This window comes from Lolium rigidum, chromosome 1 (genome assembly GCF_022539505.1).
Source record: "Lolium rigidum isolate FL_2022 chromosome 1, APGP_CSIRO_Lrig_0.1, whole genome shotgun sequence".
Lineage (NCBI taxonomy): Eukaryota > Viridiplantae > Streptophyta > Magnoliopsida > Poales > Poaceae > Lolium > Lolium rigidum.
This window is the reverse complement of record NC_061508.1, coordinates 190,547,591-190,574,160: the sequence shown is the minus strand read 5'-3', so window position 1 is coordinate 190,574,160 and position 26,570 is coordinate 190,547,591. Positions and strand designations below refer to the sequence as shown.

General features: G+C 44.0%; 4 protein-coding genes and 2 non-coding genes across 6 annotated transcripts; 2 read left to right on the top strand and 4 right to left on the bottom strand.

Moving 5' to 3' along the window:
- Nucleotides 1-1,374: 1,374 nt before the first annotated feature.
- Nucleotides 1,375-6,803, top strand: LOC124653877 (dihydrolipoyllysine-residue acetyltransferase component 1 of pyruvate dehydrogenase complex, mitochondrial). The gene is made up of 17 exons (XM_047192940.1): nucleotides 1,375-1,845; nucleotides 1,914-1,947; nucleotides 2,473-2,522; nucleotides 2,615-2,659; nucleotides 2,782-2,855; nucleotides 3,563-3,632; nucleotides 3,721-4,119; nucleotides 4,530-4,590; nucleotides 4,673-4,717; nucleotides 4,808-4,891; nucleotides 5,360-5,436; nucleotides 5,511-5,573; nucleotides 5,797-5,867; nucleotides 5,962-6,022; nucleotides 6,104-6,164; nucleotides 6,238-6,318; nucleotides 6,397-6,803. The coding sequence occupies exons 1-17, from the start codon at nucleotides 1,375-1,377 to the stop codon at nucleotides 6,453-6,455; spliced, it is 1,806 nt and encodes a 601-aa protein (XP_047048896.1). The 3' UTR covers nucleotides 6,456-6,803.
- A 720-nt stretch (nucleotides 6,804-7,523) lies between these two features.
- Nucleotides 7,524-7,608, bottom strand: TRNAY-GUA. The gene is given in 2 exon segments: nucleotides 7,524-7,559; nucleotides 7,572-7,608. It is a non-coding gene; the product is annotated as a tRNA-Tyr (tRNA).
- Nucleotides 7,609-14,960: 7,352 nt separating this feature from the next.
- On the top strand, nucleotides 14,961-17,703 carry LOC124686640 (NAC domain-containing protein 21/22-like). The gene is made up of 3 exons (XM_047220552.1): nucleotides 14,961-15,193; nucleotides 15,615-15,943; nucleotides 17,042-17,703. The coding sequence occupies exons 1-3, from the start codon at nucleotides 15,019-15,021 to the stop codon at nucleotides 17,402-17,404; spliced, it is 867 nt and encodes a 288-aa protein (XP_047076508.1). The 5' UTR covers nucleotides 14,961-15,018; the 3' UTR covers nucleotides 17,405-17,703.
- On the bottom strand, nucleotides 15,455-15,528 carry TRNAV-AAC. The gene has a single exon. It is a non-coding gene; the product is annotated as a tRNA-Val (tRNA).
- A 287-nt stretch (nucleotides 17,704-17,990) lies between the features above and the next one.
- LOC124653866 lies at nucleotides 17,991-19,618 on the bottom strand. The gene is made up of 6 exons (XM_047192932.1): nucleotides 19,555-19,618; nucleotides 19,385-19,467; nucleotides 19,203-19,285; nucleotides 18,822-18,999; nucleotides 18,151-18,721; nucleotides 17,991-18,079 (listed from the first exon to the last, which is right to left on the bottom strand). The coding sequence occupies exons 1-6, from the start codon at nucleotides 19,616-19,618 to the stop codon at nucleotides 17,991-17,993; spliced, it is 1,068 nt and encodes a 355-aa protein (XP_047048888.1).
- On the bottom strand, nucleotides 19,586-21,979 carry LOC124653858. Its single transcript, XM_047192921.1, has 4 exons — nucleotides 21,730-21,979; nucleotides 20,832-21,640; nucleotides 20,035-20,187; nucleotides 19,586-19,945 (listed from the first exon to the last, which is right to left on the bottom strand). The coding sequence occupies exons 1-4, from the start codon at nucleotides 21,977-21,979 to the stop codon at nucleotides 19,769-19,771; spliced, it is 1,389 nt and encodes a 462-aa protein (XP_047048877.1). The 3' UTR covers nucleotides 19,586-19,768.
- Nucleotides 21,980-26,570: the final 4,591 nt, after the last annotated feature.

Here is a 26,570-nt window from a genome sequence, read left to right as displayed (position 1 = left end):
TATAGATATGACCTGGGAGTACCACCCTCTACATATACATAAAAAAAATCCTTGGACGGATTTATCTACACTCAGTAGCGATAACATAAATAGAGACTTGTCATAAACGCAGGCATCTTCCAGTTTCTCAAACTCACATGGTTAGAGGTACTAGGTACATTTCAAAGAATAGCTTGAAGATTTTGAGTGGATTTTAAAGAAAAACTTTGAGGGGTATTTGAGGCGATCCTTTTTCGTCATGCTTTGCCAAGTGACCTTCTTGATAGTAGGCCATATCTATGTCTTAATGAATAAAAAATTACATTGCATATGAGCCTATATATTTTTCTATCTCTTTGAAGGACCACCAAGCATAATACATTTTTGCAATTTCCATGATCACAAGATGTGAAAAGAATAAATGAAAATGGCTTAATCATATTGAACTAAAACCTCAAGTCTTGCGCAAGATTGGTTAGTTCCATAATTGCCTTTCACGAATCATCCAAAACCCACTATATGGATAGTTGGATACTTGATATATTTTTAACTAGTTAGTGTCACATCTTACTAGTCTCTAGGGGCCCACATTAAACGTCGTGTGCAATACACGACACAATGTTTAGTGATGTTGTTCTCCTAGCACCATGTACCATAGTGCCGATCAACGCTGCTAGTCGCCACAAATAGTCGATCCTCTTGTCAGATAATAATAATAATAATAATAATAATAATAATAATAATTTGGAGACATTTTTGCGTTGCGACATCCTGCGTAACAGTCATGATATGTCTAGCAGCAGTGGGAGATTGTAGATGAATATATAAGGTTCATAGCTATGTTACATAGCTGGTAAGTGGAATTCGAATTCGCAACGGTGTTAGCTTTTGCTTCACATGAGGCGATTATGATAGCACAATGAAAGAGTAACCTTTCTCGTCAAGAGAAATCTCAGGAAAAAATAGGTTGAATAGATTTCCTATCATGAAAACCATTCTCAAAAGTGTCTTTGTTCTAGAGAATTTTTTAACTTAACTTTTTTTTACTAAAATACTCTAAAAAATACAGGTTAGGGCATGTACAATGGTAGAGAAGACATGCCTTCCCTTACCCCGCCATATCAACTAGAGAAGGCGTTAGATATAAGTTATACAATGCATTATCTCTTACAATCATCTCTAGCAATTAATATGAATAATTAAATTTTGGTAGGAAATTTGTTGCTAAGGGAAGACATATATGATACAATGGAGAAAATAGTCTTTCCTTATTTCTTAAGAGATGATCCCTTAGCTAAGAGAAGATAACCTTCTCTCCCTTCATTCTCTCTCCTCCAACTAAGCAAAAATCTGACGTGGCATCTCTAAGGGAAGGCTGACGTCACCCCATTGTACATGCCCTTAGAGGTAAAGTGGCTCTTTGCTCACCTGGAGCAAAGCCCGGCTCGGCCCGGCCCTGTTGGTGAGTTGTACCGGCCAGACCTCCGCCCTTTCCAGGAGTCAATCTCGCTCGACGGGGCACCTCGATTTCCTAAATCCGGCGCCGCCGAAACTGCCTCTCCGCCCTACCTCACCGCGTCGCCCCCCCACCTCGCCGGCGTCCACGCCGCCGCCATCATGCTCCTCCGCACGCGCCGCTGCCTCCCTGCTGCCCTTTCCCGCGCAGCCGCCCACCCACGCGTCTCCCCTGCGGCGGCCTCCCCTGGACCACCGCCACAACATGGTCCGGTGGCCGTGGCCGTGGCGAATCAGGGGAGCGGAATCGATCCCCGATCTGGGCCGATCGACCGGTTTCGGGGCTCCACGATGGCCCGAGCGAATCTGGTAACGCTGCGTCCAGCATCCATCGGTGGTGGACGTCACAAGGTTAGTCGAAAGATTTAATCCCTCTCGTTCTCACCTAGCTGCATACTTACGTGGTATTTTCACTGCAGGTTGGTATGCAGGCCCGATGGTTCTCGTCGACAGGTATGCCATTCTAACTTTGATATGGTCCTGGTGTGTGCATGTTGCTCTTTTGCTGTAGATATATAATTATAACATTACCCACTGGAATTTATTTTTGTGTCCATTTGTACTGCATAGCCAAGTCAAATAATACTTTATACTTTAATAGCTTATGGACCCTTTGTAGTTTCTCTATGCTTGGATTTGCGTCAACTGAAATCTTAGAAATGCCAGCTTTATGCGGTTCGGAACTTTTACTGCTCTTTGATTATCGTGGAATATACTTAAGCAACGAAATGAATTCACATGCAGTCAAGGGAAGTTAGCATCCTGAGAAAGACCTTGACCTCTATGTAGTAACGATACATTACTGTTGAACCCTGGGCACATCCTTTTGTAGGCATACTTGCCCATAACATTCTTTCTCTTTTATTACATTTTCATGTTCGCAACTTAATTTCACCCCGGAAATTTACTGAAATATGCTGGTAGAAAATAGTAAATACTATCCTGTATATCATTAAGTTGCTCTTATCATTTCTGCAGAGCTTCCACCACATATGGTGATAGGGATGCCAGCGCTGTCCCCTACTATGGTAAGAGCTTAAACATTGGTCGTAGTAATTCTTGATTGATGCTAGCAATGTGCATTTCCCCCATAGTACATATTTAACATAGTTTTCATTAGAATCAAGGTAACCTCACAAAATGGAGAAAGCAGGAAGGAGATAAGGTAATGATTTTGCAATGGGTTCTTCTCTGATATAACTTGTATGTCCTAGCATAGAGTTCTTAACATTTCGTCTCTTAGTTAACTCTGAGCACGTGTCTTCTAAAGCTATATGTTGTTTCCAGATCGAGGTTGGTGATGTGATCTGTGAGATAGAAACTGATAAAGCTACACTTGAATTTGAAAGTCTTGAAGAGGGGTAATGTCCTCCTATTCCACTTTGTGTTGCCTTGAAGAAAGATTGTTGACATTCTTTTGTTTCAACAAATAATATTGTGTATCATGCGCTTACCTAAGGAACTCTGGTGTTTGCACTTTCGATAAGTTACATACTTCTCATTCGCTGATAGAACTTGTCAGGAAACTCCTGGGATAGGTTGCATCCAAATTTATTGAACTCACATCCTTTCTAGCTGCTAGTAACCTCAGCATTTCTAGGCCTTGTTACCATTTCTGCCCAGTTTTTATTATAGAAAATATATAATTCACTGGCTGACTTATCTAATCACCATTGACAATCCTTTATTTTTCCTTTTACTACTTTTGCCACTCCACATCAAATCTCTTGTTGCTTTAAATATACTGTTGTGCACAAAATGCACATAAAAGGGTTTCAGTAGTTCGCCTGAAACTGTTTACTGTCAGTATAAAAATTAACGTGACAACTATGTCTATGCTACTCGTCTACCTTGGTTTTCATGGTGTACATAAGTATATTTTGATATATTGTGCTGCTGAACTGGTGTACAGTGTTGAATTTTTGTTCTAAACTTATTCCTTAATGCATAATTTGTGCCTCTTATGTTTATTCTTCTGTGCCGTGTGGCCTTCTATAATAAAGCATATCTGGGTAACCTGCAAAAACAACAAACCTTTAATTTTTGGTTCACTCCTTTAATGCTGCAGGTATCTGGCCAAGATTTTAGTACCTGAAGGTTCAAAGGATGTTCAGGTTGGACAACCCATTTTTGTCACGGTATAGCTCCATGCTTGACTGGTGGTTCTTTTTTTTCACTGGCCATTCATTTTAATGTCAGCAGTACTTATGTCATGTCCATTTGAAGGTTGAAGACTCTGAGGATATTGCCAAGATACCTGCGGATACCTCCTTTAAAGGCGAGCATGACGAGGATCAGTCAAGTGGAAGTGCAGCACAAAGTGTCGAAGTTGATGCTGCTGAACAAAGCCCAGCATTGAGACACATCAGCCCAACAGCTAAGATGCTCATCAAAGAACATGGTCTTGACATCTCCTCACTGAAGGCGTCAGGTCCACGTGGGACTCTTCTGAAGGGTGACGTTTTGGCTGCATTGAAGGCAGGCACTGCTTCAAGTTCAGCCAAAGAAAAGACAGCTCCTGCGACACCTTCACCCCAACCAGCTCGTGATTCCCAAGCTCAATCTCTACCCACTTCACAAAAGAGTGGTACATTTGAAGATATGACCAATACTCAGATACGCAAGGTACTGTGTCTGGCTACGTATTCATTTATGTTGCATCAGCACATACTTTATAAATAGATAAATTCAGATTTTATTTTTTTGAGAGCAACCACGTATTTCATTAATAGAAAATCAAGTTACCTGACATCCTCAAAAAGCAGGATAACCAGTCTAATTGAAATTATGTTTTATTCAGGTTATCGTCCTAACTCATGTCCTTTTTTTCTACCTTGTTGGTAGCAACCATATGATTTGTTACTCTAGTGCCACCTGATATCTTTTGAATGAATTTACGTAAACATAAACATGATTGTTGTTTTGTTAGCGGGAGGGCGGAAATTAATGATGCCTTTCTATTAAATGAACTTTGTTATTTTGTCTATTGAATTCAAATTGTTGTTTCAAAAGTGACAAAAAAGTTGTATGTGCAGGTGATTGCAAAAAGGTTGCTTGAATCCAAACAGACTACTCCACATTTGTACCTATCCAAAGGTTTGTACTCATTCCATTTACATTCTGCAATTCTATTGGCGGTATTGAAATGATTTGTGTTATGTCGTATTGTCCTTGTCAGATGTCATACTGGATCCCCTGCTCGCCTTCAGGAATGAACTGAAAGGTGTGTATTCATCTTCTTCCCATTTGATATTTCAGCGATTCACCTAGCCAGAGTATAACCCTTTTTCCCTTGGGCATTCCAATATTGCAGAGCAACACGGCGTGAAAGTTTCAGTAAATGATATCGTCATAAAAGCTGTGGCACTTGCCTTAAGGAATGTCCCTGAAGCAAATGGTAATGATGCAACATTTCTGGCTATTATATTATGAAGTGTCTATTTGTTTTAGGCAAGACTACCAGTTTTTATTGCAAATCAGATGTATCAGGCACAAACCATCTCTGTGTAAACAAATTTTCTGTCAAAAATAGTGTGTCAGTGTAATTTAGTGAGTGATGAGGGATTATATTTCCAATCTCGGGAAGCTTATAGTGCTACTGTCCCTAGGGACAATGGTAGAATAATATGATAGAACTCCATGAACATGATTTATTTCCATATTGAGCGGACGGGACATGAATAAATTTGCATATTAACTTGGGTCAGCTCAACATACTATGGTATTGCGCTAGAGTTTGTCTTCCTCAAAATTTGTGCTCCACTGATTTATGAAATATTCGGTTACATATGCTGGGTTATGTGTATGTCAAGTGCCCTATTAGTTTCTGCTTTTGTAAACCTTGTGCTTTATCACCATTTGCCAGCTTATTGGGACAATGCGAAGGAAGAAGCCCAGAAGTGGGATTCAGTCGATATATCTATTGCCGTTGCTACAGAGAAGGCACGACAGCATTGTCCACAAAAGTTTTTATTAGCATTTGTTGATGTCTGTAATGACAGTCTTTGCTTTTATAGGGCCTGATGACTCCTATAATAAGAAATGCGGATCAAAAGACAATATCAGCAATATCCTCAGAGGTATGACAAAATTCTATTTAAGTAGAATTTCTTCAGCAGCATGACTTTATGTTAGGTGATGAGCTACGGTTTAAGTCGTAGGCATGCAGTTCTTATTGTCAACCAGAATCGAGCTTGCACTTGGAATCACCAAAAATACAAAATTCTCCTACTACCTGTAGACTAATTCAAGTGTTTCAGTGGCAATGGAAGATTCATGTTTCTCCCTTTTGAAACATTTTAGGTCAAGCAGCTAGCCGAGAAGGCACGAGCTGGGAAGCTTGCTCCTAATGAGTTTCAAGGAGGGTCTTTCAGGCAAGTGACTTGTACATGTCTGACATTGATCCGTATTGCTGTCTCATTGATTATATTCCATATTTGAAATTCTCACCTGTCCATGCTTATGCAGCATCTCAAATCTTGGAATGTATCCAGTGGACCATTTCTGTGCAATCATTAACCCTCCACAGGTTCCTCCTTGTGCCTTGTCCTGTCAGTAAGGTGTTCCTTTGAATTCCTACTGTTAATCTCTTTCCATATCCTCCTGTCAGGCTGGTATTCTCGCTGTTGGACGTGGTAACAAGGTTGTGGAACCAGTGATGGACAGTGATGGTATATTTCCTTGAATATGATTGTCCTGCTTAAATGAGTCGCGTTCATCTCTAACTCATATCGCAATGTCCAGGAACAGAGAAGGCTGCTGTAGTAACAAAAATGAGCCTGACGCTGTCTGCTGATCATCGTATATTTGACGGCCAAGTAGGAGGTATTGATCATCTTAGTCCTGTAATTTCATCCATCTTCTGTCATGTTATTTACTCTCTTCCTTTGTGACACGTGGCAGGCAAGTTTTTCACAGAGTTGGCATTGAACTTCAGTGACATCAGGAGACTGCTTTTGTAAATGAAAATATGCTATTTTATGGTGTTCCAAGAATTCTTTGGAGGCGGCACAAGAAAAGATACTAGGTGCAAATTTAGTTTCAGTTGCTTGATCACCAACCCGTGAAAAGTAACCAATTTTGTAAATTTAATAAGCAAACATTGGCAGCTCCACGGCGTTTCCCCTGAGAATTTGCAGCCATTTTCATGTTTGATGTGGTTGCCCAACACTATTAACTCTGAGGCTGAGGTTTGCTGCAACTCCGGCCATGTTTCTTGAGGATTTCTGGTAGACATGAACATGGCATGGGGGCAGTATAATAAGTAACCTTTCTTCTTACAGTATGGGTACATTCTTTTCAGGATCGTAGATTGCTTGTCAGTTTATGCCAATTTTGCTTATCACAGCAGAGTGTGGCTGTGCAGTGGTTTATCCTTGGTCAAACTTTCGAAGATTGACTGAATTTTTAGACTTTATTTTTCCTTCTTAATAAACATGGATTTAATTATCCTACTTACCCCATTTCCACATCCCTAACTTTGAGACAAAATCCTCTCCAATAACATCCCTAAACATGGACTCCATTTTGCGTTGCAAAGTGTGATGAATTTATTTTAGACCTCAATTTGAGCTAATTTGAGGCTATAATTTCATGCAAATTTGAGTTAATTTGAGGCTACACCATCTTTTCTGAATTTTCTGAACCTAAATTGGCCGACGCCGGAAATGCGTCGCTCGCTGGAGCCACCCCCGATGCAAACAGACGCATGACCATTTTCACGTCTGCGGGCTGGTGCAAACGGACGAACGCGGATATTTTAACCGTCCAAAATGCGTTGACTGGTTTTCCAGTCTCCCTATGATTGGAGCCAAAAGGGCAGCATGGAGCGAGCTATCGGGGCCTCGGGGGCTCACACGGCGCGTATGCATGATAAAAGAATTGAGCCGAGTGTGGCGGCACATTTCACCAGCTTGAGCGTCTGGTGATTATCGGGAATAGATTTTGGGAGAACTATTTGTAGCCATTTCTGCTACTGATAGAGAAAATGAGGAAGCAAAAAATTACTGCAAAGAAATTAAAAAGAGAAGTCCGACCTGCCGGATTCGAACCAGCGACCTAAGGATTTTTCTGCAACACTACAGTCCTCCGCTCTACCAACTGAGCTAAGGTCGGGATGTTGATAATTTAGATGTCAATTTGTATTACTTAAGAAAAAAGATTTGATTTGCCCAAGTCGAGCCGATTTGCTTGCGGTAACGCTAACTTAATTTGCAGATAGTGGACTGATTAAAATCATTGTTAGATCATATGAAATTGTTAAGCACTTCTCATAGAAAATTCATGGTACCAAACTACCCCTTATTTTGCATACACACTATAGAAAAGGTTATAGATAATTAGACTACTTAATAGTACTAGTACGAAACATAGCCGGTAGCCAAAAATATACTAAGTTGCTTACATACGAGCTGTTGATACATCTCGATTGCTGCCGTCAGGTTTGCTTAATAATACCAATTGTGAAGCATATTTATCCACATAATGATCGTGAAAATGACACTAGCTAGTACAGGTTGTTCTTCAATCATTTGCCCAAAAGGAACTGCCACACGAATGGCACTGAGGTGTGCATGCATCCAGAGCGTTCCTGATTACTTAATGGTTAACCGATTGCAAGATCTTTGCTTGCAAGAATTACCATAGCACGTACCCGATGATGAATTGCGTTTGCGTTGGCTGCCTCTAGGTCGTTCCACTCCGCATGCTTTTAAATTGTAGACAAGCGCTCGTCAACGGCAAAAAGGAACACAAATGAAGCCGGTGGGCTCTAATTTGCTTACGTGCTTTGAGATTTGTTGGCACGATTTGTGCAGGATCATCTGATATGAACACCTACTCCAGCTAGTGTTTTAGAAAGAAACCACTAAATCTATAAAGCTCCAAACAATTGAATCAGGTAGGTGCTGAGTAAATTAGCTTGCATGTGCTAAAAAAAAAGCAAACAACATATAAAGAAGAGAGGCGAATCTTGAACATAATGAAAATTTTTCCACTGAGTGATTGCTAACCAAAGAAAAAGCAAATGCACAAAAAAGATGCGGAAGATTGCCCTTTGTAGGAGGAAGAACCGTTGTCTACTTGTAAGAAGACATGATATCACAAACCCCTTCGTCCATTGCCGAAGAGCCCCCCCCCCCCATCGGGCCGTCAGATGGCGAGTACACTCGACGAAGATCGTCGTGGAATATGTCTGATAAGGATACCGCTAAAGGGGAAGAGAGCAGAACCACCATTTCGACTCGAGGCCCATAATGAGAGGAATATTGTCATCACGTACAAACCAACCACACTACGACCAACTAGCCAGGACATAAGATCCAGAGATGGCGCCTCCAAGGAGGGGGCAACACCAATGGACCGTCACCGCATGGTCCAGCAAACGAGACCAAGGGTTTCCACAAGAGCCTGAGGGGGAGGGACAATGGCCCGCGACAGTGCCTCCAAGGAGGGGAGGGACACTATCTCAATGCTTGTGTGTAGGTACCACACTTATCCCTATGGAGGACAAAGAAGATGCTCCCCATATCCTGGTGGGAGACTAACAACCACACCATGTGTGTCTCCCGCACATGTCACATCGTCACCCAACTCTAGAACATGCTCTTTTAAACGTTCCCATCACTAGGTCACCGCCACACCCGACTACGAGGAGGTAATGCCCCAAAATCCAAGAGAACTAGCCTCTGATGACCAAAATTGTCGCACAAACACTTACCAATGTCAGTTGCTACCTAATAACACACATCATCGACCCCAAGTGAAGTAGAAACACACATCGAAATCGAGCGTACGCTAAGGAGCCTGCTTTCCCAGCAAAAAACGAGCCATGAGCACTAATCAACATGGCCGTTTACTGCCCAAAACGACGGGACCTAATCCTCGTGGGGTTTATATTGATGCCATCTTAGAAATTACACAGGAAATGTGGCATCGCGGATGTTTATTAGTTGTGACATTATGATGATGGGCCAACAACTTGTAGAGTGCATACTATTCCTATGTTAAGGAACATCTTAGACATTCAGGCTTGGCTAGCAAGTGACTAGGACCACATAGTATTTCCTATTAAATCTTTGAAGCTTTGAGTGCACAAACATCGATGTGCGCGTATGAGACTTCATGAGGTTGCCACTATAGTTCTTCACATGGTACTTGGAAATCTAGACCATATACCCTAGAGTTTATTCGCTTGAAGATGGGATCACCTCATGCCCATGTGGAGATAATCACTTTTCATAAAGAGGTATAACAGTAAAATTGATAAACTAGCTTATAGTGGATTATGGATAAAAATATCGACAGTGCATTGTCTTGATGAACTACCTCACTGAATCTCACATCTTGCTTCTCCATTTGACCCCCACTTTGATTTGTTAACCGTGTCAAGTGCGTGGAGTGGAATTTCATGGCAGGGCCTTATGAAATAATTATGTCCCAACAGAATACAATGTGTCTTGGACTACAAGCTGATCTCCTAGCGGCAACAATAGAACTGTACCTAGATATAAAAATCAATCCGAGCAAATAATATTACCTTCCAAATAATGTAAAATGCATCCCCACTCGTCACAAACTCGAGTTTAGGACCCTGCCAATGCACTAATAATAAAAAGATAATTGCGACCCACATCTAAGACTAGCTGATGGAGCGTAAGAGTGAGGGGTGTTGAAATATTATTGCCTACCGTTTCATAACACTCTGAGTTTTTAGGCAGGCTGATCGGTGCATACAATTCAATAATTAATACTAATTAATTATGAAAAATCATCAATCATATGTCAGCATATGTTTTCTGTACATTGATGAGTTTTGGTTACATTGATTTTGAAATATGTAGCATTCCCTCAGAAGAAAAGATTTTCAATGTAGCAATATGAACAATATATATATTTTACATGTCACGATCTATCTACCCTATCTGCTCATCCATGCTATCACATCATAATTGTTTTTTCCTCTTCTTTTCCCAGTGACAGAGAAAGAAGTTGATGACCTGACCGGTTAACCTTCCCACACCGCCATATATAGAGCCAAGAAAAAAAAACTTAAAATTAGGTAGCCTTATGCTGAGAGCGACACAGCAATACATATCCCTCCTCCCCAAGAGAATCATGCACAATTAATTTATGTGTTGAGCATCAATCCAGTGGAATTGTTCTGACATCGACAGGAGCAACAACATGATGTGCACACAGTTAATCATCAGAACCCGGCCAAAACAATTGTTCATCTTCTTAACCTATCATAAATATTCCAAACCCAGTCACATATAATAGTGAAATGTATGCATGCCTAGATCGGCAGTGCTTGGCAAACTATGGTGCTATTTGCATGTCCAAACTAACTGGCTGCTACAAATCCATGCACACGGCCATCAAATTTATAGCAACTACGAGTATCATCCTATGATAACACTAAAAATGGTATATTGCTCTACTATGGAGCTGGAGACTATGACCATGCCTTTCCACTTGTAGCGATAGATGTGCGCTATCTTATCTATCACGACAACACATCGCATTCATCTCCTCTCTCATGTCTCATGCTTGAGTGCAGCCAATAATAGGAGCCAATAATCTGGCGGTACGAGTCATTTTAGATGAAAGACAAGGTGAATAGGGGATTCTACCCGGTGGCCCCGGCCGGACGGCGACGCCCGGCGATCACCTGGCCGCTGATCGCTCATTGTACGGTACGCGGCGCCGACATGTGGACTGAGGCACGTGAGAGGCCACGTGAAGCGGCCCCGGCTAGACGATGTTAACGCCCCTCAGGCGGCCATGGCATCGCCGGCGGTCAGTTTCGGTTGGTCGCCGTCGACCTACGTCGTTGTTGTTGTTGTCATGGTGCTACGTCCGTGGTGGATAAGACCTGAAAGCATGAATCCACTGTTTCATAGTTAAAGCTGGACAAAGACGACGACAAGGAAGTGTAAGTGGTTAGAACTACTGGTGAGAGTGGTAAGCTAGTTTGGCCAGTGATTACTTCGTCTGGTCTCTCAGCTTTTACTAGCATATTGGCACATATAAGGAAAATTTGGTGTTTGCTTGATGAGCTGCACGAAAGGTACTTTTACCTTATCTGGTAAGTAAGTACTTAATTATTTTCGGTGATCGAGCTAGTCAAACTGGTCCAAGTTCATTGTGTGTCTTTTACGCGAAGTTTCAAATATCACACTATCTCTTGGCTATAGCATCGCTGTAGCGGATTCACAACTCTCCTGCTAAAGATATGCCCTTTTAGCGCTAAGTAGGAAATTTCCCGCGAATAACTCACTAAATCACGCTAAAACGCTAAATACGGCTAAAAATAGCGCTATTTCTCCCGCTAAACCCAAATATTCCCATAATTAGATTCCCGTAATATACATTTATGCACTACTTTTATTACTACAATTATCATTATTGTTTAGTACAAGTTTGTATCAATTGAATTTCTTATCATATTTATAGATGATATATGAATATTTGATGCCTAATTTTTCTAAGAGTTTTCTTGTTTTGTAGAAAACGCCAATGGCTTAACTTCGCTATAACTTTCTTACGATTGGAAATAGTCGCCGCTAAGACGTATAGCCTGCTATTTTTAACTTTTGTTTTACGGCCTAGCTCGAACGTGATTTGGTATCACTTTCATTGTCTTTTGCAATATCGTCACATCCTCAGATAATTTGAAAACAAAGATAAAATTTAATATTCATTGTTTGAACTATGTGTGGCTAGCGAGCAATACTCCTCCCGTTCCGATGATTAAGGTTTATGTCTTTAAAAAATCAAGCTAAGTAAAATTTGATCAAACTTAAAAAAAACTATCAAGAAGAACAATGATACTATATAGATGATCATATTGGAATATATTCCATGTTCTATTTAACAGTGTTGATTTTAAATTCTACATGTTAATGATTTTTCTAAAAAAATTGTCAAAAATTAAGTAGTTTGACTTTAAAAAAAACCTTATTTATTGAAATGGAGGTAGTACTCGCTCCGTTCGAAATTATCCTGCGTTTTATGTTTAGTCAAAGTCAAACTTTACAAAGTTTAACTACAAATATAGGGGCACATATTAATATCTAAAGTATAAAACTAGTACCATTAAAATCATCTTGAAATATATTTTTATATTATGTAAATATGCAATTATAGATGCTGAATTATTTTTGAAAATTTGACTTTGACTAAAGCTAAAACGCAGGGTAAATAAAAACGGAGAAAGTACTGATCTAGTGGACGATGATTAATTAGCTCAATCGCTCTATTGTTTTTGTTTGAAATCAGATGGAATATTTGCTAATGTCAGCTATTTGTGGTACTCGCGTGCTGCGTGCATGCAAGAGTTCAAAAGCAACACTTGGTAATGGTAGCTGCTTCTAAAGGCATAACGGCCGTTATACATAGTCGGCTCCTTTTTGAAAATATGTACCAGTGAAAAAGAAATAAGACTGGTAAGCTAGTGTGGCCTCTATATTTTTCTAGCATCATTTGGTCTCTCTTTCACTAGCATATCGGCACAGATAAGGAAAATTAGGTGCTTGCCTAATTAGCTGCACGAAAGGTACTTTTACCTTATCTGGTAAGTAAGTATTTATTTATTTTCGGAGAGGTAGTCAAACTAGTCCAAGTTCATTGTGTGTGTTTTAATGCTTAGATTGAACAAGACTGGTATCACTTTCGCTGTCTTAGGCAAGATCATTCACAACCTGGATAATTTGAAAACAAAGATGAAAAATGAATATTCATTGTTTAAAATATATTGGTGGCTAACAAGCAGTACTCCCTCCATTTCAATGAATAAGGTTTATGTCTTTAAAAAAAAAGTCAAGCTAAGTAAAGTTTTACTGAACTTTTAGAAAAAAAACTATCAAGAACAATAACATTATATAGATATCATATGAAAATATATTTGATGATGTATCTAGCGGCATTGATTTTGATTTATACATGTTAATGATTTTTTTTCTAAACCTTTGCCAAACTTTACTTAATTTGAATTTTAAAAAATATTGTAAAACCCTTATTCATTGGAACATGACTCGTACTAATATAGTGGCAAGTTCATTGCGTGTTTTACAGCTTCGAGACGATTGGTACCAGTGTCGCTGTCTTTTACAATATCGTCTCACCCCTGGGTAATTTGAAAACAAAGATAAAAAATGAATATTGATTGTTCGAACTATCGGTGGCTAGCGAGCAGTAGCAATCTAGTGGTCAGAAATTAATTTCCTCAATCGCTCTATTTGTTTTGTTTGGAAATCAGATGGAATATTTGTTGATGTCAGCCATATGTGCTACTGGTATGCATGCAAGAGTTCAAAAGCAACCGTTGGCAGCTGCTCCTAAAGGCATAACGGCCGTTATATATAGTCGGCTCCTTGGAAAATATGTTCTAGGAACTAGAAATTTACGAAATGTGCATCGTTGCCTCAAACTAGTCCAAGTTCATTGTGTGATTTATAGCCTCAAAGACCATTGGTATCACTTTCAATGTCTTTTGTAATATTGTGACGTCCCTAGATAATTGAATAAATATGAAAAATGAAGTTGATTGTTTGACTTATTGGTGGCTAGCAAGTAGTCGGTAAGCGAGTGGCCAGCGATTAATTTCTTTAGTCGCTCTATTGTTCTGTTTGGAAATCATATGGTCTCTCTTTTAGTGGGCATATATGATATATTTTTTGATGAAAAAGCTTTTCTATTGCATTAAGAAGATGTATACAAGATATGTACAAAGGAGACAGAAACACAAGGCTAGTTTTGGGCGCTATAGATATGGAAAATCTATATCTATTTGGTACTAGCAGTCTCAAACTAATTCATAAGTTCAGTATTTGATTCACAGCCTCAAACATGCATGTCACTGTCGCAAGCTATCTTTTGCAGTATGGCGACGCCCCAAATAATTGACGCCGGCCACTTGGTCAGGCCGGGGCCGTTTGATCCCCCAAAAGAAGAGTCTTCAACTCATCCAAGGTGCAAGCTGATCAGAATCACTCGCCCATGCCTCTGAGCTAGCTAGGTAGAGATCGATCGATGGAACGGAACCATGTATATCCACGAAACAAACTAAATACCGTATACCCGACGACACGGCACGCTTTCCCAGCAGCAATCTCATACTCATACGTATACGTATTCACGTGTGTGCATTCATGCGTGTGCACCCACTACAAAGTATGCGTAAATGTATTTTTTCCATGAAATAAATACTGAAATACAGTTGTATATTTCCACAAGCACTTACGTATGTATGATTTGTGTATATCTAGTGGCTAGTGCAGGCTTTTTTAGGATAGGAGGAAAGAGTCGCCGAAGTTGAGGACTTGCAGTTAATTTCCAAACCGTAAGCATCAATGCAAAAGAATATGGCAAGTTGCATACTGTGCATGATCGATCAGTTGACCCTGCTCGATCGCACTATTAATACGTCTACGTACGTACCGACCCCTTCATCGTCCCTTCCCGTCTCTCTCTATAGCAGAAGAGGCTACCTAGCTAGCAAGCAGTTTAATTTAGCGGTGGAGAATGAGCTCTATCGGCATGATGGAGGCGAGGATGCCGCCGGGGTTCCGATTCCACCCCAGGGACGAGGAGCTGGTTCTCGACTACCTCCTCCACAAGCTCACCGGCCGGCGAGCGTACGGCGGCGTCGACATCGTCGACGTCGACCTCAACAAGTGCGAGCCATGGGACCTTCCAGGTACGCGTGCTACAGTAGTAACATAACATGGATGATTCATAGCAAGTTTTCTTCATTCTATGCATGGATCGATCTCTGCTGGTTCATGCATGCATCGCTAGGGTGCTGGCGACGATGTTAGTTCGAGTAAGCAAATCCCAGAGAAATCGATCCATAATTCTGAAGGTGGAAACAAAAAAAATGGATGAAATTATTTCGGAGAGAGAGGAATTGGTTGATTCGCTCGTGCGAACAGATCGTTACATTATAAAGAAAAACATTTGGCTTCGCCCGGGTTCGAACCGGAGACCTTCAGTGTGTTAGACTGACGTGATAACCAACTACACCACGAAACCATGTTGATACAATTGCTCCTGTTAGTATATAAGTAAAATTTTGATTTGCTGAGATTGATTCTACTTTGTCCTTCGGTCGATCACAGAGGCGGCGTGCGTGGGCGGCAGGGAGTGGTACTTCTTCAGCCTGCGCGACCGCAAGTACGCCACCGGCCAGCGCACCAACCGCGCCACCCGCTCCGGCTACTGGAAGGCCACCGGCAAGGACCGCCCCATCACCGGCGCTGGTGCCGGCGAGGCATCGGCGGCGGTGGTGGGGATGCGCAAGACGCTGGTCTTCTACCAGGGCAGAGCCCCCAAGGGAACCAGGACGGAGTGGGTCATGCACGAGTTCCGCCTGGAGGAACAAGACGAGCACCACCAGCAGCAGCATGGCCGCGCCGCCGCCGCCGCCACGGCGAGACGCCAGCTCAAGGTAGGATCAATACCGTGCTCTTCTTGCTTGTGCTCATTCGGTTTGTGTGACCCCCTCGGCAGTGTTTGGACACGCCACTCTCATGCAGAATTGTGAAGGAGAGAAGACAAATTGTCTTTCATTTTTTTTTCTTTTTTTCTTTCAGTATATGCAGAAAATTGCATAGTTTTGTGGCTCCATATTCCTTTCAAAAAATAGCATCATTTTTTAAAAAGTTTGAATGGTTTGATATTACTACCACATCTCCAGACTAGGCCACCCCTAGCGTGCAATTAAAATTCTCTGAATTTCCCTCTCGACACAAGATATTTCATGTTATTGTATATTTATTTATGTTCCTAAATATTTGTAGTAAGATATTCCCATATGAAGCAATAGCCAATGTCTTAGTGGAAATGGTCATGCAGTCACAGTTGATATGTATTTTAGAATGGAGAGAGTACAGTTGATAGTATTTTAGAATGGAGCGAGTACTGTTGATGTGTATTCCTCGCGTCAGCTCATTTCTTTACCATCAAACGCGTTGCGTCACTATGGATCTCAAGCCAGAATTTCGTATGATCTCTACTGTTTCGGTTGAATGAATGATCATCTCCTTCATGAGAAACATGCTGCTCTGACTCTGAACCTACTTATTGCAAAGTACAGCCTGCGAGTTGCCAATTTAGAAACTCCGGTCCACTCCAGAGTCTCTGTCACTGGAATGATCGTTCAAGTGTTTACGTCAGGGCGCTTTCCAAAGAAAACTAGATAATTTACTTAACAATCCCGTGAGAATTATTAATTTGACTAGCCAACGCTCATTGTTTAGCCCAAGCTGCTAGTTAAGAATTTTTCAGGTCCCTGTAATTGCTATGCCTTAAAGTAAATAATTTAAGAATAATAGTTTCACCAAGTGACTCTGCTGCAGAGGTTGTTATGTTAGTTGCATCAGCATAATTATCCATCAGCCTACTGAATTGATTTAAGTAACGGAAGTCTTCTCAGCCTTACCTACTTCATATGGAAGGATTGACTGTTTAAGAAAAAAAATTAATTTCAATTATTACATATAGTAGTATGAGCATACACCTAACCATGTGAACTTGGCGCCTACAGGAAGACTGGGTGTTGTGCAGGGTGTTCTACAAGAGCAGAACAACTACCCCAAGGCCACTATCAGAAGAAGCCTGCACATTCCCCAGCGAGATGGACCTTCTGGCTGCGCCTCCGTCACTTGCACCCCTCATCGACGCCTACATCGCATTCGACAACGGCACCACTGTCGAGCAAGTGTCCTGCTTCTCCGGCTTGCCGGCACTGCCTTTGAAGGGATCGGTGAGCTTCGGGGACTTGCTGGGCTGGGACAACCCTGAGACGAAGGCCGTAAGGACAGCGCTGATCAACAGCAATTCAAGGCTGGAGTTGCCCACAAACTGGAGCCAGGAGAATGGATTGTCACAGATGTGGACACCCCTCTGAAACATGGTATGTGATTATTATGGTGCTAGCCTGCTAAGTGCAGTGTGGTGGTGACTATTAATTAGATGACATATTCTTTCTAATGATATTGGAGTAGTATTGGACTATTGGTTAATGCAGTCTCTGTTGTTAGGATTTGATAAGTGTGTTAATTTACACCGTGTAGATTAGTGAAATGGCTTGGTACAACAATTGTACATAGGATTGCTAAGAAATTTCCTCTTTAGTTTTACTCGTTTCTTTGTACTCTCCAAATGTACTTCTCACCGAAAGGCAATATGTGGATAATCCCTGTAAAACTGCTCCCTTTCAGTTGCTACATTTAGGCCATATGTGCAAAATACTACAGAGCTGACATCAGTGACAGACGCGTTCCAAATTTCTCACTAAACGCAAAACAAAACCTCATATCAATCACAGCAGCAGCAACAACAATACCAACAGCAAGAAATAAACACTGAAGAGTTCAATAGTTCATCACGTCGACTGAAATGGGAAACTTTACACTTATAGCCTCTTGGAAACTTTACTAAAATTTAATGCCGAGATGGAGGCATAAAAGACAGGAGAATAACCTGACAAAGAGTTAAATAGGCACAGTGGAGTTCCCCCCATCCGCGTCGCTCGTTTCTGTTCCCCACGACGAGTAAAATTCAGTCACAAGATGGTCTGGTTCTGCATCAACAAATGTGAAATCGAATAAGGGAAGTTCAGGTTTCATGACATACTGAAACACCGAAACATACCTGAATCTTGGAACCAATCCTGAGTGCAGATGACAGCTTCCGCCATCTCATGACTCAGCTTTTGATTGAATAGATACACCCGTTCATCGGTTTCATCGAATGCGGATTGTTCTGAGACCCCAGATCCAGATATTGTTAAGACATCACGTGCGACCGCAGCAAGTACTGGATATATGGAAGCATTGGCCTTCCACCATTTCAGAATATCAAAATGGCCATCCTGAGATAAGGCTTCCCTGCTTAGGTAGTTGACATCATTTGGAGAATAGAGCTGTCCATCCAGGTACGCATGGAGTTCTCTCAAAGAATCATCATATGTTGCTTGTTCATGATAATTCTGATCTGTGAAATCCAATGGATCACTGACATGAGTATTCATCTCCATGCCGTTGTTGTTTCTACTCGGTTCATCAGCACGGCAACTGTATCGGAAAAATAGCTCGTAAATCTTTCCTCGCACGTCAGATATGTACGTTTTGGCACCATTACCATATGCTTGTTTAAAGCAATGTTCAAGAAATCTCATCTTATATCTAGGATCCAACACGACAGCCACAGACAGCCACAAATACTGTTTTTTCCAACTTTTATCAAAAGTTTCCAACATTTCCTTGGTATCGAGAACATGCTGCACACATATGTTTCCTTGGTATCGGGAGACTCGGACGTGCCGTAGCCAGGTGTGAGAGCGCGCGAGACCTGTCAACCGGAAGGATCGCCTGGTGCAGGTGCCGGTGCTGGGTGGTGATGGAGGTCGCCGTGTCGCCAGGGCTGAGCTCGCTGACGAGGAAGTAAATGCTTAATTTGATCTTCGTTGCCCGGCTTACATCGATGTTCCTTTCTTCCCAACTATTGTAATCGATCGTGTATGCCATCAACCAATACTGTACTTACGATTTTGCTCGGGGGAGCAACTGCATTCAACTTGCTCGTTTTTGACCCATCTTGAGCCGACAGGTTGACCCTCCATTTTACACCTCTTTCGGCCCTTGGACAAGCACTTCTCACAGTGGCTATCTGTTTGACAATATGCTAACTCAATCCATATCTACCTGTTACTTCTACATTTTTCATGACCTCCAGTATACACGTTTGACAGAAATGAAATGCGATAGAGGTATCTCTGATTCAGAATCTGATTGATAGCAATTGCACAAGAGTTTTATGGACATTCGCCGGTCAAATCCCAGAAACTCAGTTAACCAACCATCCTACGTAATCACAACTCACAAACACCAACAGCATTGAGGAACTCAGAGTGCGGATCCAGGCTCACCAAGTGCCAAATCAATCCGTGCAGTGCTCCTCCTAGGAGGACTGCAGAGGATACCACAGGCTTCAGAGTCACTATTCATTTTGATCTAACATCTACATGGAACACAACAAACACATGTACTGATTTACCAGCATTAAGAACTCGACGGCGCGATGCACCTGACAAAAATCTGCCATTTACTGTGTCTGCCATCTGATCAATGGCGTCCCGGCTGCAATTTACCCCAAGGTCACACTTACCGACACGGTTGCCTCGTTTCGAAAAAAAAACACTTACTGACATGGTAGGACAGCAACAAGCTGGTCCTCATTTAGAAGCAGTATGCACTATGCAAGCCACACCTTACTTCGCTGGACTATTGGCAGCTTCGTCCTGCACCTTGTGCTTCTCCCTTGAACCATAATTGGCGCATAAGAAGGTTTCCAACTGATGGGCCAGTCTGCCATCGCTCATTGAATATGAGATCTTCACCCTCAGGTTGTTGCAAGTAAATGATCTTTCTCTTGGATTGCTGTAGGCCTTGTATAGAACAATGAGCTGGTTTAAAGGATCGGCCACATGCTTAAGCCCTTGTAGCAAACATTCATCAAGTAATACATTGTACGTACCAGGAGGTGAATAAAAAGGTTCTCTAAGTTGGGCGATTTCCCCAGCATGGTTGACAATGAATCAAAGCCGGGATCTGTGCACCATTCACCAAGCGATAGAGTCCTCAGGTTTCTGAACTCAGGGCAGTTCTTAATTTCATTGAATAGCAGAAGCTGCGCATTAATATTGGAGTGAGTACTGATGGTCCACTGACATGTAGGGCACAAACTAGCTCTACCGACTAAAAGTTAACAAAGCATGCTAGTTCTAATATGGCACATTCGCAAAAAGAAGTTCTAATAAGGCACTCCCCATATATGATATCATACAACATCAAACCGTAAGTTAAGTTCCATATACCACACACTAGTGGTTGAAACCTTTGTAGGGATCGGATATTAAGAGTTGAAGACTATGAATATTAATTTCAATGCTTTTTTGCAGTAGTATAGCTAATTAAAATATTCTCCTGGGTGAGAACTGTCCATTGGAATGACCCACTAGTAAAATGAACCTCTTTATGCACATTAGAGAACTGATATCAACATAGAAACCTGATAAAGCATGTTATTTGAGTGGTCAGCAATAGAATATATCAATAATAATAAACAGTCTTACAGCTCTTCCCTACATCTAAACCGATTCACAATAACTTAATTAAGAAATTCACGACCAGAAGAAATACGAAAAAATTCTTCACGCAGATTTCAAGACAAAGCTCTAGCTACGTCTGTAGTCCCTTCCCATGCATATAATCATACACTGCAGAAAGCATAAGAAAACGAGAAGGCCATAGTATCAGTGACATGAAAAGTACCTGCCCATAGTGTGCTCTCAAGTTCAATGTTATCACATTGGAGAGGCTGCGAAGAATACCATGGCCACCACGAGTTGGAGTTCCGTAGCAGTCATCCTCACTTGAATACACATCTGCAATCTCAGCGTCATCGTCATTGTTGTCCGGGTGCTCAGCACCTGATACGGCAGAGCTATCATCAGCAGGTTCAGATTGAGATTCAGTGTCCCGAAGGTCGTCAGCATCTGCAGACCTATTATCATCAGGTTCAGGTTGAGATTCACTGTGCCCAAGGTCCTCAGCATCAGAACCTTCAGGCCTACTATCATCAGATGCAGATTGAGATTCACTGTGTCCAAGGTCCTCAGCATCAGAACCTTCAGGCCTACTATCATCAGATGCAGATTGAGATTCACTGTGCCCAGGGTCCTCGGAATCAGAACCTTCAGGCCTACTATCATCAGATGCAGACTGAGATTCACCGTGCACAGGGTCCTCATCATTCGCACAGCTGTGGCAAGGGACAACACGAGACGTCAAGCAAGTGTCGTCAAGCATGATAGTGGCTGTCAACAGGTACGACGAGTCCACGATCCGAGGAACAAAATTGTGAGGTCTGATGCAGCGCAGCAAAACAAGGTACGGAGCATCAACAGAGAGGCCGCAACGGTTGACGCATCTGACCATAGTCAAACGCTTGAGTGAGGTTGATCGAATGTGCGAGGCATATATGTAGACGTTCTTGAGCTCTAGTTCCTCCAAAGAGGTGCACCTAGAACAGAGCTGCGAGAGGGGTTGTTGTTCATTTCCAAGTGGCTGAGATGCAGGATCTTGAGGTTGCCATAAAGGAAGATCCAGTACTTGGGTCGCAGCCTTGGTCGATGCTGATCACCGGATAGCTCAATATGTCTCGCATTGCGTCTGAGAGCATGCTCGATCCACGTGTTGGCGTCGTCGTGGTTCCAATGCAGCCGGAGCGTGTCCAGCGGCTCGAACAAACTGCGCTTGAGAAGCAGGTGCTTGACGAACTGGGCGTACCAATCCTGGCCGGCGTTGGGGCCGTCGACGCAGCCGCACGGATAGTGGATGTCGAGGCACGGCGCGGAGGCCCAGATGTGGCGCCACCGCCTCGAGAGCGTGCTCGTGCGGACCACCTCCCACGCAGGCATGAAGGAAAAGATATGGTGGCGCACCTTGTCTGGGAGGTCACTGATGCGGTCGCGGCCACGGCCACCGCCTCCGCTGCCGCCGCCACCGCCGTCCCCGTCGGAAGTCCCCGCTGTCCCGTCGCTCGGCGGCCCCCGCCCTTCGCCCCCCTGAAGCATTTTATCGAACAGGTTCCCTGCACGGACAACGGGATCAACATCACCACCACGGGAAACCAAAATATTCGCAAACGCAGCAAGAAACCAAGAAGAGCTAGGGATGCTGCATATCGACGAACGAATTCGCGATCAGGAACAAGAACTCGGGACGATCCCTCGCATGGCGGGTAGCGGAGAGGAGGAAGGGAACTTACGGATTGGTGGAGACTGGCTGAATGAAATCGAGGGACGGGCTCTCGGCCTCTTGCTGCTGCTGCTGCTTTTGGTGCACGCAGAACAAAGGGGAAGAAAGACTGGAAATGGAAAGGTGGGACGACAATTGGGCCGGTAAAGAGTCAAGGAGTATTTAAAGGGGGCGGGATGCAAATGGATGTACTTAAAACTAAAATATGTCTAGATACATTAATATTAGAGGCAATTCTAATATAGATTGGAGGGAGTAGATTGGACGGAATACTAGTTTTTGTTCCAATTCTTAATACTAAAGGGGCAAACCCGTATAATAACCGCCGATTTGAGGGTTTCGGCTCTACCCGGCCGTCTAGCACGCCCCGTAAAAACGGCTCCCGCATCGTTTTTTGCTGTTTTCAGTACGGGGCGGGTCGTCGCCCCCTACTTGTGCGGGGTGGGAGCGGGGATAGTGGGCGAAACCGGTATCGTCCAGTCCACTGCGCGCGAAGGGTTTCGCTGAAGCCAACCGCCGCCGCCGCTACCCGATCTCCTCCGCCCCGCCCTTCCCGGCCGGATCCGGCCGCCATGGACCGTCCGCAAGAGCCGCCTACCGCCGGCGGTACACCTCCTTCGGGCGCGGTGGTTGATGTCCCCGTCGGAGGTCCGCCGACCGCCGGCGTCGTGTCGGCCATGATCGCCTCCGCCATCCCGTCGAAGAGGAAGAGGATCCCGAAGCAATTTTCGAAGCACTGCGGCGGCCGCCGATTCACCGGGCGAGCGCCGCCGGCCGCCAAGAAGGCGGGCCGGATGAAGACCAAGGCGGCCGGGCCGAGGGCGCCGCGCCGGCCAAGGTGCGGACAAAGGCAATCGGCCGCATCGGCCTCGCGCCTCCACCGCCCTCCAAGGTCACGACCCTCCTCCGTCCCGTTCCGGCCGTTGCGCCGCCCGCGCCGCCGCCACCCACCATCGATGTAGATAAGGTGTTCGATGTTGAGTCCACAACATCCTACTTGGACATGCTCAACGAATCCGCGGTGAATTTGGACGCCGGTATCGGTGCATTCGATGGGGAGTGCAACGTTGAAGACTTTGATGACGAGGAGGAGGATGAGGGTGACGAGGAGGAGGTGGTTGAGGTTGATCCGGCTGCCGCCGGTTCTTCGTCGACGCCGAAGCCACGCACGGCGAACTACGAGCGAGATCGAAGACGCCATCTTGGTCCGTGCTTGGAGCAAGGTGGGGATGGATGCGTGCACCGGAGTGGACCATGGCGGCAAGCGCTATTGGCAGCGCATTGAGGATCCGTACCACCGCGCGAAGCCTCGCACGAAGAGCATGGCGGACAGATCCTACCGCTCCCTTGAAGGCCGATGGAACATCATCAAGCCGGCTTGTTCTCGTTGGAGTGCTACCATGGATCAAGTGGCCGACAACCCTCCTAGTGGATGCGTGCCGGAGGACTATGTAAGTTTTCCTTGTGTTGATGATGTGGAAACATCACAAGCTATCCATATTATGTGTTGATGATGTGGAAACATCTCCTCATACTATTGTTGTGCAGCCCAAGTATGCTCAACAACGGTACAAGGACATGGCCGGCTGGAAGAACAAGGAATTTCAATTTCAACATTGCTTTTCCATCCTTCAACATCTTCCTAAGTGGAAGTTGCGGGACAACGAGCCAAAGTGCAAGAAGGAGGCACTTCTCACCATGGATGATGAAGCGAGAGGACATGAGTGGGAGAAACACCGGCAAGCCCGAGGGCAACAAGAAGGCCAAGGAGAGGGTCAAGGTAGAACTTGAAGCAGCCTAGCTTCCGGAGAAGTTGGATCAACTCATGAAGTCCAAGGAGGCATTGACGATGAAGACGTTGGAGACCAAGCTCCTCATCACCGACAAGAAGAGTGAGGTGAAGCTTGCCAAGGTGCAAGCAAGGAGGGAAGATGCCAAGTTGAAGGCCGAGCTTGACATGAAGATGATCGCAGCCAAAGAAGCCAAGGCCATGAAGGAGCTCTTGGCCGAGGAGAGGGAAATCATGATGATGCGCACCGACGGCATGGACGAGGATCAGGCAGGCGTGGTGGAACGAGACCAAGGCGTACATCATTGCGAGGAAGAAGGCTGCGCGTCAAGCTCGTGCTCAAGGTGAGTCTCCGGCGAGCGGTGGCGCCGGTGGCGATGGATCCGTTGATGGTTGATCACATTTGGGAACTTCCGTGGCTTGAACATTGCCTATGATCGCGTTGTGATGTTAAAACTATGAATTATGCATCACATATTTTGGATGTGCTATGTTTGATGTGAAATTGTTGTGCAAATTGCTGTCTAAAACCCTGTTTTGAGGGGCAGGAAACTCGGACGAGCTAGCAGAACCCGTATCCCCACCCCGTAAAACAGAATATCTGTTTTACGGGGTGGGGATACGGGTTCTGCTAGCTAGTCCGAGTTTTCGGCCGGTGAAAACCGGATACAGGTGACATAGGCATCCCAAATGGGCCTGCCAAAGATAGTACCCGGGGTTTTACGAAGGCCCACTATCCGAAGAATAAGAAGGTTTGAGAGCCCAAGATATATTAAGGAAAGTAGAATTGTAATAGGAAGTCTTGTTTGTAAATCTAGCGGGATGAGTTAGAAACCGTCCCGAACTCTGTAACTTGTACAAAACGAAACCCTTGGCTCCACCTCTTATATAAAGGGGGAGTCAAGGGACGAAGAGATCATCGAATCATTGTCTGCAAACCCTAGTTTTCATAATCGTCGAGTACTTTTCGGCTGAAACCTTCGAGATCTACTTGCCCTCTACTTCTAACTAAACCCTAGCCTACAATCCATAGGCATTGACAAGTTAATCCCTTGTCAATTGGCGCCGTCTGTGGGAATTAGAGGCGCAAGGATCTGATCTCGATGGCACGTTCAAGATCTTCGACATCGTCAACCGGAAGCAACACTATGGATCGAGGTAAACAGATCGCTGCTTGGTCTTGTTGATTTTGTTCCTCACCCACCCTCCCGTTTGGATGCATATGCGTATCTGGCGGAGCCCTTGGAGATGACGTTCGGAAGATTTCACTTTCGCGTCGAGAAGGAAGGATCGTATCGTGTCGAAATTCCGATTTCGTCGGGATCGTCGGCGGTCGATTCTGATTTTTCAAGCTACGCATCGTCAACTGAGTCAGAAGAAGAAACTTCGGCAACACGTTACGTCAGCATCAGAGCAAGAGAGAAACTCGCCAAAATCTTCAACAACACATCGTTTGAGTCATCTGCGGACTCATATATAAGCGATGGCTCAAGCGATGTCGACGATTACGACTTCATCGACAAATCTATCACGAGTGGGCAAGGTCTTCATCAATCTCAACAATGATGTCACCAAACCCAACATAGATCGGAGTACAAAATATCATCAGATTTATGCTATCGACAATCAAGAGGAAACATCGAGGCTTTCGACGATTTGGGTAATCCTTTTGTCGATCCCTCGGATCTAAGGAGAGGTATGGGCACTAAGTATGTCGGGCCCACACCACGTGTCGAGTTCAACTTCCGCAAGCAGCACTGGGATAGAGCTGCAAAAGCCCTAGATGGTTCGGAGCCAATGACGACAACGGCTACAGCTCAAGAACTGCAAGCTTATCAATATAGGCTCGCACGAACTCGCTCGAGAAATAGAAAAACAGGACAGCTGAGTTAAACGGGAGAAAGGAGGCAGCTTACGCATCCGGCGAGGAGAAGGGCGAGATCTAAGTGGACAATCTAGAGTTTCGGGTGATAGCCACGGGGAGGCTCGGAACGAGAGGAAGATCAAGGTTACAACACATACCCGAAGCGAAAGAGAGCACTTGGTTCAAAACCTCGACATGTCCTTTATGTCGATAGATACAAGAGGAAATATTATTCCTAAGACACCGAAGCTGGGTATATGGCGACACAAGCTTACATCCTCGCATCCGAGGCCACCCCGGGAGATCCAAGGGAAACATTATACAATATGGCGTTAGCGGGGGTTGGAGCTATGGGGACGGCGTTCGTAGCAACGCCTCCCGAAGGAGCGGCAAGGCAAAATAGTCCACGACCTGCACGGCGGCAACGGCGGCGGTTCTCGAAGGACCAAGCGGAGCAAGAGACACAGGAGCACAAGCAAGGGTCGATAGAGCGAGACAAAGCAGAAGGGATCATCGGCAATCCCCGGAGCTTAACGACGAGGATATGTGCGGCCTGCCGTGCTTCACAAGGAGAGTACGAAAAACTCGAGTCCCGTCG

Excerpts from the sequence above, each read along its gene's own strand:
- LOC124653877 (XM_047192940.1), top strand. The coding sequence starts at position 1,375 with ATGCCCTTAGAGGTAAAGTGGCTCTTTGCTCACCTGGAGCAAAGCCCG. Across the intron at positions 2,523-2,614 it reads CAGCGCTGTCCCCTACTATG|AATCAAGGTAACCTCACAAA; the intron begins GTAAGAGCTTAA and ends AGTTTTCATTAG. Across the intron at positions 5,574-5,796 it reads TATCAGCAATATCCTCAGAG|GTCAAGCAGCTAGCCGAGAA; the intron begins GTATGACAAAAT and ends GAAACATTTTAG.
- LOC124653858 (XM_047192921.1), bottom strand. The coding sequence starts at position 21,979 with ATGCCTGCGTGGGAGGTGGTCCGCACGAGCACGCTCTCGAGGCGGTGG. Across the intron at positions 21,641-21,729 it reads GATCGAGCATGCTCTCAGAC|ATCCTGCATCTCAGCCACTT; the intron begins GCAATGCGAGAC and ends GGCAACCTCAAG. Across the intron at positions 20,188-20,831 it reads TGAGAGCACACTATGGGCAG|CTTCTGCTATTCAATGAAAT; the intron begins GTACTTTTCATG and ends ATTAATGCGCAG.
- LOC124653866 (XM_047192932.1), bottom strand. The coding sequence starts at position 19,618 with ATGGCAGACACAGTAAATGGCAGATTTTTGTCAGGTGCATCGCGCCGT. Across the intron at positions 19,468-19,554 it reads CCGTCGAGTTCTTAATGCTG|TCCTCCTAGGAGGAGCACTG; the intron begins GTAAATCAGTAC and ends TATCCTCTGCAG. Across the intron at positions 19,286-19,384 it reads AGTTCCTCAATGCTGTTGGT|ATTCTGAATCAGAGATACCT; the intron begins GTTTGTGAGTTG and ends GCTATCAATCAG.
- LOC124686640 (XM_047220552.1), top strand. The coding sequence starts at position 15,019 with ATGAGCTCTATCGGCATGATGGAGGCGAGGATGCCGCCGGGGTTCCGA. Across the intron at positions 15,194-15,614 it reads CGAGCCATGGGACCTTCCAG|AGGCGGCGTGCGTGGGCGGC; the intron begins GTACGCGTGCTA and ends GGTCGATCACAG. Across the intron at positions 15,944-17,041 it reads CGGCGAGACGCCAGCTCAAG|GAAGACTGGGTGTTGTGCAG; the intron begins GTAGGATCAATA and ends TGGCGCCTACAG.